We start from the raw sequence: 13,308 nt of genomic DNA, 5'->3' as shown, positions 1-13,308 counted from the left end.
TATAGCTTAACATGAAAAATTCACTATATATATGTCACAAAAACATATAGGAGTATATGATATAATACTATAGGGAAATAAAAAAAAACTTATATAGTATATACACAAACATATATTTGTAGATTTGTAGGTAGAGAACATATATAGTGTCCCTTAGCTAGCTGGCTAACTTAGCTTATAGTTTTATTTAATTAAAGCAAAATTAAACATCCTTCTAAGCCACTTAGATAATTAGCATGCATGCTGAATATCTAAGATGGCCTACTTAATTAATTAATTAAAACATGTTTTAATTAATTAATTAATTAGGAATGAGTTTGTGACGAGGCCTTCGAAAAGATGGTGATGGATCGTATCTTCCATAATCATGTGTGTTCATATGCCTTAACATCCTCTCATGGATAACGGTGATCTCTTCATTATCATCTCCCTTCAATGGCATTTCCTGCATATTCAAGCAAATAATTAATTAAGCATCAATAATTATGAATGGATTACGAACTATAAAGTTAATTAATTTTAGCCTTCAACTGTTAGTGGACCAACTCAACCAAAAGTTTAAGCGGATGGTTGAGGCCCAGGAATATGTTTTATACTCTATCATCAACTAAAGACAGATTTAAATTAATTTAATTGTATTCTAGTATGTCATATTTCTATTTTTAGGTCATCTCATAATAATTTTGCAAGTTAAACTTTGAAACTTTTCTCGAGATGATTTATAACATGCATAGATTTAGCTAAGAATACCAAAGAAAGTCTACGGAGTACATTATCGTATGGACTGTATGATGATGGAGCCGTAAAAGTTTAAATAGCGAGTGATAAATATGAATATAATCAAAATAAAAGAGAGAAGTGAGCTTATTATTTCTTACTAATTTGACTCAAGATCATTCAAAAGAATTGTGGTCTTTAATTAGGAATAGTATTAGGATATTGTAACAAAAACAATAATATTGTTTCTCTAAAACTTAAATTTGCCTCGACTCACTAAATTTTATACTTCGTATATGAGAGTGAATCACTCAACTTAGCTTATTTGCATGCAACCTAAGATCACTTCTCTTCAAGTATATAATTTGTCATAAATTCTTATATTTTTTCATTTTAGACATGACACAACGTTAATGTAGATTAATAAAGAGGTTTCATTTTTAATAATAGTCTAATGTCTAATGAATAGTTTACCTCATAGGCTCCAACAAATTCCTCAGCTGAGCTTTCAGTCAAGAACTTGGATTGACGACCTACAAATTAAAAACCAACGAACTTATATTAAGCTATTAATCATGAAAGGTTCACTTAGCTTGTTTTCAATATAAATGTATAACTAATTATCATCATGGCCGGCCGTGCCAAGGTGCACGGCCGTGTACCAAAAAAATAAAAAAAAATAAAAAACCAAAAAAAAAAAAGAGAAAACTTGCTCATTTCAGCTAGGCTGGTTGCAGCTCCGGGCTGAAAAACTCAGCCCAAACCCGAAGAAATCATGCCATGGTACAACATTAATTACCTGCATATGAAGTTGATATAAGTAGAGCAGAAATAATGAGGAAAAGAAAGCTGAGTTTTCTTAGTGGCAAGAAACCCATGTTCAAGCAACTCTTTCTCTCTCTCTATAATTCTCTAATATTTGGTCTTTCTTTTATTCAAGGGAAGTACAAGAAATGGTGGCTTCTTGTTAGTATGATGCAAAAGACATAAACTTTACTTTGAAGTGGTATTTCAAGCTAGATAAAGTAAGATAACAGAATGATTAATTATATTAATAATTAAGCAAATGAATTTATTTTAATATAATTTGTATGTTAGCCTTTTAGTTTAAAATTTTTGAAAATAATAAAGCCTAAAGGGAATAGCAGACCACTTTCCTTTTGTTGGGGCAAGAAGTCTAAGTAGTTAGTGGATTAAATAGGGTTTTTTAGATTGTCAATATTGTTATGCCAAGGAGAAGAATATTTGTGTACCACTTTTAATGTACCTAATATAATTCCTTCAAATGATTTACTGGTCATTACTTTTGCATTTTGACTTTTTATATAATATTATTCTAAGATTATCATCTTCCAAGTTCTTATCATGAATAGGGAAATGTGCATGTATATTGTGTGACCAACTTTGGAAAAAATTATATTATTTGATTAAAAATAATATTCATAAACATTGGATACATAAGACAAGTAAAATGAGACGAGTGAGGTAGTGCTTAATAATTAATAAATATTAAAGTCATTCAAGACACTTAAAGTGATCCTCAAATTTCATCAAGTAGTAAGAGTATAAATTAAATGCATTGCATGCATGTAGAAATATTGTGGGAATGTGGGATAATTTTTTCATTACATAGGGTGACTTATACTTCTACATAATTTAAGGCAAAATTATAACTAGTTAAAACCTTATCGTTTAATTTTTTCTATGAAAGAAAGATGCATAAACCCCTTGAAGTTCAATACTTCAAATATGTTTACACAAATAAAGATATCGATTTTTTTTTTTTTTTTGACAAAGGATATTTCATTAATAATTCTTATTGTAAATATCCTACATGCATAAGACATATGAGTATACAATTTGCGTGTACTACATAGAGTATTATGTATTTCCTTGGTCTCAAATTTATCTTTGTTTTCTCTCTAAAAAAAAATTAAAAAAAATAATAATAAAAAAAAACATTAATTGCACCATAAAAAGCTTCCAATTCAAAGATATTATTATGTGATGAGTGCAATAATTATTGGACTATGTAGGATAATGTAACATTGCTTGCTAGCTGTGTTAGTTTTCCTTAAATAATGTGTGTTACTAATATAGTGTGACTTTGTAATTGTAACCAATCATAGTTGCAACTTTACCTATTTGGCTACGTACCTGGTCCACTGGCAATGGAGATCCTAGTTGGAGGTTTGACTTTGAGCTGACTCATGTTAGAATGCTTTCCCATTTTCGATGACTTGTGTAGTCTTTAACTAACCTACATGATATAGACACTTACAATACTTATATACTAAATTCAACACCAATTAGTAGAAGTTTGAATTAAGTTGTTTATCTTTTTAAATTTTAGTTATTTTTGGTGGGAATGTGAGGAAGAAAGCTCTCTTAATTTTTTAATTTATTTTTTTTATTGAATACATACTATACTGAAATATAAAGAAAAAAATTATTCCGTAATTCGATGTACTCATTTGATTATAGCAATAGAATTATTGCGTACAAGAATGAAAATAACTATGTTTTAAATTAGTAAAGAATAAAGTATATAAATATGACAGGTGACTAGTACGTCTAGTGGCAGTCGATAACTAAATTTAGACAAAAGAATATAACATACAAAGTAAACAAATTTACGCCTAAGAAGCATAGCTATTAGGGGATTGATACAAATATCAGTAAATCTCAATCACTATCATTTTCTATATAGAGAGAGCCCTTTTTTAAAGGATTACTACCTAACAAATTACTAGACTAAGATATTTGATTTTGTCTTTGATTAAGATTAATAGGTAATTAATTAATAGATGACTAGTGTTTCCAATAATACTTAACGACAAAAGAACCCACCAAATACCACACATTTGATAAGACATTGGTGGAGAATAAAGAGGAGCCACTAAAAGCTATCTTAATCTAGTTTTATTGATTATTTAGGGTTCTCTTTCTTGGGCAATCAAATTGAAGATAATTTTCCTAATTATTTCTTTAAGTTGGCTAAAGAGGCATTATCTTCTTAAGGATCACAAAAGTACTTTTAATTGCTTGTTTTAATCCTTAGAATTTGACACTTTGATTGTGCCTTTTGTAATCATGGCTTACGTCTATAATCACCTTCAATGGCCGTACCACGAACTAGCGGCTGCATGCCTGCTTTTTCGCAACATAGTATGGTAATTTAATTGATCATACTATCATAGTATGCTAATGAGCTAGTGTTGGATGAGAACGAATTATAAGGGTGTTACCAAAAAAATAAAAAAAATAAATAAATAAGTTGTACATGGGCGAGGCCAAGGAAACCCCTTTGATACATTTTGTATGTTATAAAATAGAACGCGTATTGCTAACAAATTGATAAATGACTTGCAATTTTGTTATTTTGGCAATTCATTATGAATAGAAAAGAGAGGAAACTAATGCTAGAAAATGTCCATTGATAATTTGATATATACTTTGTGTAAGTTACATAAGTTAGAAAATATTGTCTCAAACTTTTTGTCAACTTAATTATATGATGTAAAGTTATTCTATTTCTTCTTCCTTGCAATTCTTACCAAGCATGTTACTGAGAAAATTTTGGAGTAACTGAAATAATGTGACATTTCTTAGATTGTCCCGAGAATAGAAAAAGGTTGGTTATGTACTTAATTAGATCAATCAATTATTAATAAAAATATTCACTTTTGAATTTACACAAAAAGGTGTAAAACAAAAAAACAGATTACATATATAATGTGTAAAACAGATGTTGGTAATCCCAATGGTTAAATTCGTTCGTATTATTCTTTCTTCACTGCAAAGAAAAATAATATCTATCAATCTTTGGGAAAATCAAAAATAAAATTGTCACAGTTTATCATATTTATAAATTACAATACATGAAGACTCCGTGATTTAATCGATAATGTAGAGGTCAACTAATTTGATTGATAAATATTTTAAAACAAGCAAAATGTAAAACGTTCCACATTTCTTTTAGCACAAGTGTCAAATTTACAATGCTATTTTTTAAATATCAATGTTTTATAATAAATAATAAAATAATAGTAATTATAATTACAATAAATCCTGTCAAAAAAAAAAAAGAAAAAAGCCTAGTTTGACCTTCAGGCAACAGGTTTAGCAGATCCCTGCTAAGTGCTAACTCCAACCAACTACAATGTTGACTTCAGGCTTCTTTACTTTGTCCAATAAAAAGTTGAAGAATGACAAGATGAACGATATGCAAATAGTTTCAAAAGACGCCAATATGGTCACTATAATTTACTAACTTAATGCACTATTTGTCTTTAGTGCATTAAGTCACAAAGAAATAAAATTACTTGTATATGATATGCAAGTTTGGCGGAGGGGGGAGGATTTAACAAGAGAACAAATTACTTTCATCCATGCGATAAAGATAGACCAAACCAACTCCGACAACGGAGATTAGCAACGAGCAAATCACATATTAAGCAAAACCATCTCATATCAAAGCATTTCATCCGCTAATGCAAGAGTTGTAAGGTGATAATGAACACCAGATTGTAGGCAAATAATTTACAATACAACAATAGTAAAAAATCAAGTCTACTGGTTTGTGTACAGCAACTAGGTTGAGTTAAATAATTGAATAGCACATAATCGATATGCTAAATACATACACAACAAACAGGAAGTGTTGATTGAGATTCAAAATTCAAGATTGATTTGACCCTGATGTGTTTGCTTGGGGGGGCACTTCACTCCGGAGACTGTTCTCTCTCTTGTAAGGAGCCTTTGCACCCTGAAACAAAGCAAGATTTTGGGAATTTGTTCATGAACCTAATTCTGGAAGCGTTTTGACTCAAATGAGAAAACCCACAATAACCACCAACTCATAAGAACTCACGTTTGTATCTAGTCGGAATAGTAAACTACACATTCTAATCTCAAAAGGTTTGCCTAATTTCTGTGTAGTATGAATTTCTTCAAAATGCCTGGATCAAGCATACGAAAAATGAGAATAAGGTTGGATTTTTCAGGCAATCTCAGTCACTCGAATAGGAACCTAGATAATTTTTCTCTACAATGGTGCCAGATTTCAATTGGTGAATAATGAAGATGGTCAACATCCACAATTACAACCTAACTTTTTAAACATGCTGAAAACAGCTCATACTTAGCTTTCTAAAGTCCTGTAGTACTTTAATAACCTTACATAATTCATTTTGAAAACCTTGCTCCTAATATAGGAGAATTTTATCAACATCTTGATTCCCAATGCTTGGATATACCTAGGATACTTAAGGCTGGTTGTTCAGTGGAATTTGTAATCTTGACAATCTTGCTTTTATGCTTTAGTAACAAGGGTAAGCCCTCGTGAATGATTAACAATAGCATAATTATTACAGCCCTAAAACATGATAGAATAACTACCACTGCCTAATATGGATCCCACAGGGAAAAAGTAGGGAAGATCTAGATGAAAGCAACCTTACCCAGAAACCCCAAACCAGTAAAACCGCAAAAACATACACAACACATATATACAACACATATAACCAGAAAATAGATCCAGATTTTTGACAAGATTGATCACACTAAACTTACTTGAAAAATTGTTCCCAGTTTCTTCAATGCCTTAGCACGCAACTTGAGAACATCCTTTGAAACAGTAGTATCCCTTAGAACCTACGATGAACAAAGAATATATACAAATCAGTTTTCATCGAAGCAACAACTTCACTAATTTTGGTCCAAATTTCTTTCATGTACCAATTCAAACCAAAATTTCAAGTAATGTCAACCAGCAAAAATTTAAATGCTATGGGAAAGCAAATATCTTTAACAGTATTGCAAGAAATATGGCAACCTCTTATGACAGCCTAAAATGGAAAAGCAACGTTTTTTAATATCAAGTCGGAAAGAGCATATCATACTAGTGTAATTTCAAGCATTAAAGAAAGATTTATACACCCATGTAAATTAGACACAAGTTCGCTTCAGAAGTTTAACCCAAATTTTTAACTGGTAAGAATATATGATGAAGCTTTCACAGGACCCATACTACTGGTTTTAATTTCACAAAAAATCACATATGCACCAAAATGAACATATGAGACCATATGTTTGGTTATTCGCTTATTCCCTTTCAAAAGATATAAAGCTTCACTCTGAATACTTTTCACAGATGCAAGTTATCATCTCAGAATGCACCAAAAAATGCCCCGTAACCTTGGCATTAGTAATATAATTATACTCACTGCTTGGCAGACACGTGACAAGGTTGTCTCTATATCAATAACATTGAGCTGCCAAAGGGAATTAAGCATGGCATCTTTCTTCTCTTCCATGGCTTTCATCATATTCTCTTCCTTGTTTTCTCCTTGACTCAGTCGCTTCAAATCTTCTTGTATTTGAATTAATGACACAGCTCCTACATACCAAAAGTGTGAAGTTATAACTGGAATTTGGGTGTTATTGTGTTAAGGTCTTAGAACTCAGAAGATTACAAACTCCCTATAAATCTTGCCTACAAATAATAAAACCATTCTTACCTGAAGCTGCCATCACCTGTGACTTTATCTGGTGTCCTTTGTCCCGAACCCATTCTGCTATATAGGGTACTTTAAAGAACTTTTTATCCTTTCCAATTTCTTTAGCAGCTTGTCTTGTATATATATAACCAATTGTGTGTAGCATGGCCTCACCAAACACTGTAAACAGAGATCGAAAATTACAAAACTACATATATAAATAGATTAGCACAATTAGTTTTAAGCAAGCAAGAACAGACTCTACTTTAAGTTATCAATCCATATTATTAAGATGATCTTAGCAATCAAAAAATAGTAATAAAAAAAAGGTGCAATAAATCTTTAATTGTTTAGACCCAACTCGAACCCAATATATGCGTGCCTATGAGAAACAGGAACTTCAAATAGAGGATATATTACACAATATTCCCTTTGTTCATTAAAGTTCTTTCTTCTGGTTTAAATTGCTCCTCAAAGTTTTTCTCACTCTTGCAATATCTTTATGCAGTAATTGTCAGTCCCTTTCTAACAAGAAAAAAAAGGAGGGGGGAACTTGGTTTTACACTCTCTCTTCTTGTATCTAGTAAGTGTTGCTACTGTGAAGAACTTTAGGGAACAGAGTTCAGAATTTGTGAGTGAAGCTATGCCCGTACATGGAAGAATGGAGTTAACATCTGCTCTCAGCACCAGAATGTGGCCCGAGTCTTCTTACTATAATGGCAGCACTCATCAGCAACAATTCCTTTTTCAATATATTCTATTGCATTCACCCAACAAATTCCTGATATCCTTGTGCTTTTACATGTTTTTCTCATCTAAAAAAGATTTCAGTTGATAATACAACACCCACAGGGTAACAATTCTATAATCCTTTCACAATATCTTGTTTCACTGTCATAGTGCCACACAGCCTTAAAAGGCTTACGTAGCCACCAGGGTAAGAAAATCTCCTACACCACCCCGCTCCCCCCTAGAGAACAATGAAAGCTATTGTCTATATATAGATAATACAATATCTCAATCATCAACCACCTAGTATAAATCCTGACAATGCACAAATGCAGTACAAAGAGTTGAGCAAAACTATCCAAAAATCTGATCTGATAATCTCGGATCTCATATAATGGATATCCAATCCAAATGTCAAAAAACTTTGGGATTCAAACATTTTCTTTAAAAGAAAGAAGAAAGTATACAAAAATTATAGGATAAAAGTTTATAATCTTCATATAGATGTTATGGTTTTTTTGTTGGATAAAACATATTGTTGTTGACAAATTTTTAAGGAGAAATAACATAGCGCTTCAGATATAGGATATCTGAAATTACACATAAGAAGTAACATAAAGTCAACTACCTAAATCCTACAACGCATCTAATATGTTTTTTAAGGGCCATATCTTCCATTATTGCAATATTCATCAGACCCAGCCTTGTTAATATTCAGAGCAATACAATTCAGATGAGACTGTTGATTTATTCAATCACATGTATCAAAACCCTTAGATATACTCCGTTATTTTTTTTCATACTTGTATAAAAGTTAACATATTGGTTGTGTAAATCTTTTATGACTCAAAGAAATATCTGAAATTTCTCCTACATCTTTCACTCTTTCTCTCTTATTGTATAAACTGATGTTGTAGTCAGAACTCAAGACTTCAAGAGCATGCCACAGTCACCAACTACTACGAATAACATAATTATAGTAGAAAGTATATTAGGTATACCAGCTTTTGAGAGATTAGATGCTTCTGATTTAGCCCAATCCACAAACTCATCAATGCGACCATCTACATAAGGTTGAAGGCGGTCTTTTAGGGTCACTATGAGTTTTTCTTGCCTTTCTTGTTGCATTGTCTGTGAAGTAATCATGGACCAAATCAGCTATGCTTCAATGCTAGAACAATTAATGACATATTACATAACAGAATGGAATACCTTCATCTTTTCCTGAACTTTCTGCCTCCTGAGTTCAGCAGGAATCTGAGGATCCTCTTCTAACTCAACAGATGCTACAGATGCCAACGCAAGTTGACCAATATAATCTTCGAAAAATTCACTTCCAAAAAGCATCCCAAATACTGCTGCAGGATCTACCATGGCATCCCTGACAATGATAGTGAAACATCAACTTAAGGATACTGAATACACAACAATTATCAGGACCAGGAGGATCAGAATGCTGATGATTTGATATCTATCACACTGGATAGACTAAGAAGCAAATAAATCAGTCGTAAGCGATTTTCTAAATCATAATTTAAAGCAGCTCGACATCTTCCTTAGAACTGTCAACACTTACTGTGGTACACCTGACTTGCCATACTTATCATATGCCTCACGTTTCTCAGGATCACTTAGTACTTGATAAGCCTCACCAAGTTCCTACAATTCCACAAAAGAACATTTGTAAAAGACAAAATCTAGTACATCAATTAAAGATGAAGAACCTCGAACTCGGAGCAAGAGCTTTTAAAAAGTAAAACGTGACAAATAATTCATTATTTCAATCAGTCGTTTTATTTATTTGGTACTTGTATAACCAGTGACTTAACAGTGTGCAAGAGAGGATGATTGGCACCATCATATATCATACCTGAAACTTCCGGGCAGCTTGAGGATCTCCGGGATTTTTATCAGGATGAACAAGTCTTGCCTGAGGGAAACAAAAATCACGATTAATAGCAAACACATACAATTTTGGAACATATAAGTTCCACCCAGATAGACCTCTTTCGCGTTAGAACTTAGAAATTTACTCTTATATTTGTTAAATCAAACTAAAACAACTTGCTAACAATATACACTAGTCCTACTTCTGAAGCTATGGTGTAATTCCACAAAAAGGTGCAGTTAATAAGTGTGACTAATAATCAGCTGAATAAAGAAACATTCAAAGATATACATAACTCTGTAAGCACAAAAGGTTCAAAACTTGAATAATATCACTTAAGGGCTTGTCTTGTTTGGTATCACTGTAGATTTTAATGTCTTGGTTTTTTTTGTTTTTGAAAATTATATGACATATCTCATAAAGAATTAATAAGTAATCAAATTCATTGGAATCATCATAATTTTAAAAACCGACAACCAAAAAGTGCAAAGCATTGTATTTTGTTTGCAAAAAAAAACGAAAATAAACAGGCCTTAAAGAGATTAGCAAGGTCATCCTTTGTGGGGATTTTTTTTGTGCAAGTTAAAAAATGACATTAGCATAGCAAAACTTGACTAAGGGCCTGGTCTGATTGACTGAACTGAGCTGAACTTATTGGAGCTTAGCTGAACTGAATTGAATATTTTATGAGAGAAGGAAATTAAGAACTTAACTGAAAAGAAAAATAATCTAAAGAGAACAGGCCCTAGCACCAACATCCTACGAATGCATCAGAATAATGCAACTAAAGGATCATTGTGGGATATTATCCTTCTGCAGTTACCATAAACAGTAGATACAACGCTAAGATTGCTTCTTGTGGAGGACTTCCTTCTTCTATAATTAGTTTCTTTTTAATTACCAGGGGGGAGAAAAGCAATATATGGCTACAAAAAAATCACATATTCTCCCATAAAATGATGACATCAAGAAGTTTTCTAAGCAAAAAAAATGTACAGTTATCAGCATTCTCGTTATGTCTCACATCTTCTCCAAAAATATCTTCAATATGGAACTCGAACTAAAATGATAGCCCATTGACTTTTATGGCTAGCTTACTGAATAGGGTGTTGGAAAAAGTCTAGAAAATAAAAGTCAGTTGAAAAGTTTTTAGTTTCAATTTCTGCTCAAAATTAGCAACTCGGAATATGATATCAATCAAAATGAAAACGTCTCTTGATACTATTACAATTTCCAATGAGCTCAACACAAGGTAAACCAGGTATTTTTTAATTAAAGTATCTACAATCTAACTTTCAGCTTTCAGTTTGTTATTCATCCAAATCCCCCAAACAGAGTCGTAATCTTCATCATATTCTTTTTTCTTTTTTTCTTTCTTTCTTCTTTTCTGCAATTTTTACTTCAAATACTTTGCTGGCATTTTTCATACACATCAGGTTCAAACTCCCAATCTCCCCTTATCCATATCACTGTGTCAACATATATCTGGCACCTTAGGGAATAATAATACTTAAAGTTCCAAATCGACTGACGACTGACAAGTAAATTTCCCAAAGTCCTAATAAGTAAGGTTCAATAAAAATATACAACTAAAAAACATCAAGACAACACTATTGCTTTGTTCTTTGGAGAGGGGGAGGGAGGTGGAAGCGTCAGATAACCTTGACACAATCAACTTAGTGCCTCACTTCTCAAATCAAAATTGAACAATAAATTTTCGATAATTCCTCTTTGTGCATAATAGTATCTCATATACAACAACAACAACAACAACAAAACCTTAGTCCCAAAATGATTTGGAGTTGTAATAGCATCTCATATGAGATCTTTAAAAAAAAAAAAAGGCACAATTTAAAGAAGCCAACTCACTCCCCAATAATAAGAGATGACGATATGGAAGATGATGCGTAATTTGAAATTAAAGCATGGCCAAGTGAGTAACCTTAACAACATAAACCGAGTAAGCATTGATCTCCAAATGCAATGATTTCAAAGGTTGCACATTGAAGTCACAATCTCCTCTACCCCCAGGCTTTACCTCTAATTGATTCCCACACTCCTGACCTATCTTACTCTGTTAACTCCATCAACTCATTCTAATCCAACGCAAATTAAAAGATAACATAAGTACTACAAGCATGTTTGGTAGGTGTATTAAATGGATTCAACTAAACCATTATCGTTACCTAGTGATGGTTAACAGATTTAGGTAACAAATATTATTAACTAGGGGTAATGGTTTCCACCTAATTGTTACCTCTCTTAAACCTAAGGTAACAATTACCCATACCCTACTCAAACAAAAAGAGAGGAAGTTATGTTTAAGTAATTCCTTTTCATGGTTAAACCAAACATATGAAAAGGTAAGGTTTAATTTTTTTTAAATGATTCATTTCCCCTCTCTTATTTGTTTCCTTTCTACTTCATTTCTAATATTCATACCAAACACCCCCTTTGTATATATAGTAAGACTGGCGAAGGCACCCCAACTTTCTCATAGACCCGCCTCATATCCACTTGAAGATTAGTCCTCAACCACTGCATATTGGTAACTCTTTAAATGCACTCCATATACAGCTTTGATATACGCTGCTCTAAATACTAACTATAAGCATCAAAATCTCCTAAACCAGCATTGCAGTGTAAAATTCAATGACAAAATCGTGTTCATCAGTGTTATTAATGTTTACGAATAGTTAATACTTTCTTGCCGAACACGGTCTAAATCATACACATACTCCAAACCAAGAAAATTCATGTTAACCCTCCAATCCTCTATACAATAAGACACTATAAAGTTGGGACACTTCAAACTACACCATAATTCACCAAAAGCCCAGGTTCATAATCGAATTCTATAACGATCATAGCTCACAAACATCATTTACTACTTGAATCAAATGCAAACAAATCAATCAACAAATACCAGCACACATAAATTCATAAATTAAAGAAAATAAGTTAAAATTGGCAATGTAAAACGCTTGCCTGAACATAGTAAGCCTTCTTAATCTCCGTTGGCGTAGCCTCAATACCAACTCCTAGTATATCATAATATCCAGTTTCCTTCACCATTTTCTACTGAATTTTCTGCATATATATAAATAATAAATTTCATCAGAATTGTTACTTTATAATACACTAATTTTAGCAGAAAAACAACATAACATTAATAAAAACAAAAAAAAAAATGAAAAAAAACCCTAAATTCATATATAAATACAGAAATTCGCTACAAATTAAGCAATAAAATCGAGTATAAATCACGAAATGAGCAAAAATTGTTACCCAATTAGCAGAATTAAAGGAAATTAAAACTTACCAGAAATTCAAATGATTTGAGATGCAAACAAGATTATATAGAGTGAAAATTAAGGATGAATAAATGTGAAATTAATGCGATCTGTTCTTGACCTTCCCTGAACGTATGATAGATCTGATTATAATTCCGAGAATATCAAAGTAAAATCAAAT

The 13,308-nt window shown here is 32.0% G+C and overlaps 2 protein-coding genes across 4 annotated transcripts; both read right to left on the bottom strand.

Annotated features, from left to right (window-relative positions):
- Positions 1–1,711, bottom strand: LOC145560251 (protein CASPARIAN STRIP INTEGRITY FACTOR 1-like). The gene is made up of 3 exons (XM_081621506.1): positions 1,517–1,711; positions 1,192–1,250; positions 1–445 (listed from the first exon to the last, which is right to left on the bottom strand). Exons 1-3 carry the CDS (start codon positions 1,593–1,595, stop codon positions 302–304), a joined length of 282 nt encoding a protein of 93 aa, XP_081477632.1. The 5' UTR covers positions 1,596–1,711; the 3' UTR covers positions 1–301.
- Positions 1,712–5,168: 3,457 nt separating this feature from the next.
- Positions 5,169–13,308, bottom strand: LOC145558860 (chaperone protein dnaJ 10-like). 3 transcript variants are annotated; one of them, XM_081620208.1, is made up of 10 exons: positions 13,157–13,308; positions 12,823–12,924; positions 9,817–9,876; positions 9,523–9,605; positions 9,159–9,327; positions 8,948–9,077; positions 7,239–7,397; positions 6,945–7,117; positions 6,292–6,372; positions 5,169–5,485 (listed from the first exon to the last, which is right to left on the bottom strand). In XM_081620208.1, the coding sequence occupies exons 2-10, from the start codon at positions 12,907–12,909 to the stop codon at positions 5,399–5,401; spliced, it is 1,029 nt and encodes a 342-aa protein (XP_081476334.1). In that variant the 5' UTR covers positions 12,910–12,924; positions 13,157–13,308; the 3' UTR covers positions 5,169–5,398. The 3 variants fall into 3 exon arrangements, with proteins under 3 accessions (XP_081476334.1, XP_081476336.1, XP_081476335.1); XM_081620210.1 differs by having other exon boundaries at positions 13,249–13,294; XM_081620209.1 differs by lacking the exon at positions 13,157–13,308 and adding an exon at positions 13,123–13,156.

This window comes from Chenopodium album, chromosome 9 (assembly GCF_948465745.1).
Source record: "Chenopodium album chromosome 9, dcCheAlbu1.1, whole genome shotgun sequence".
NCBI lineage: Eukaryota > Viridiplantae > Streptophyta > Magnoliopsida > Caryophyllales > Amaranthaceae > Chenopodium > Chenopodium album.
The sequence above is the reverse complement of the archived record's forward strand: the minus strand, read 5'-3'. Positions and strand labels throughout refer to the sequence as shown.

Bases quoted from the DNA above. Each gene is read 5' to 3' on its own strand.
- LOC145560251 (XM_081621506.1), bottom strand. From the start codon at position 1,595: ATGGGTTTCTTGCCACTAAGAAAACTCAGCTTTCTTTTCCTCATTATT. The intron at 1,251-1,516 runs GTAATTAATGTT...TTTAATTTGTAG, and splicing joins TATATCAACTTCATATGCAG to GTCGTCAATCCAAGTTCTTG. The intron at 446-1,191 runs GTAAACTATTCA...TTGAATATGCAG, and splicing joins AATTTGTTGGAGCCTATGAG to GAAATGCCATTGAAGGGAGA.
- LOC145558860 (XM_081620208.1), bottom strand. From the start codon at position 12,909: ATGGTGAAGGAAACTGGATATTATGATATACTAGGAGTTGGTATTGAG. The intron at 9,877-12,822 runs GCAAGCGTTTTA...TGTTTCCCTCAG, and splicing joins AGAAGGCTTACTATGTTCAG to GCAAGACTTGTTCATCCTGA. The intron at 9,328-9,522 runs GTAAGTGTTGAC...TATCATTGTCAG, and splicing joins GGCAAGTCAGGTGTACCACA to GGATGCCATGGTAGATCCTG.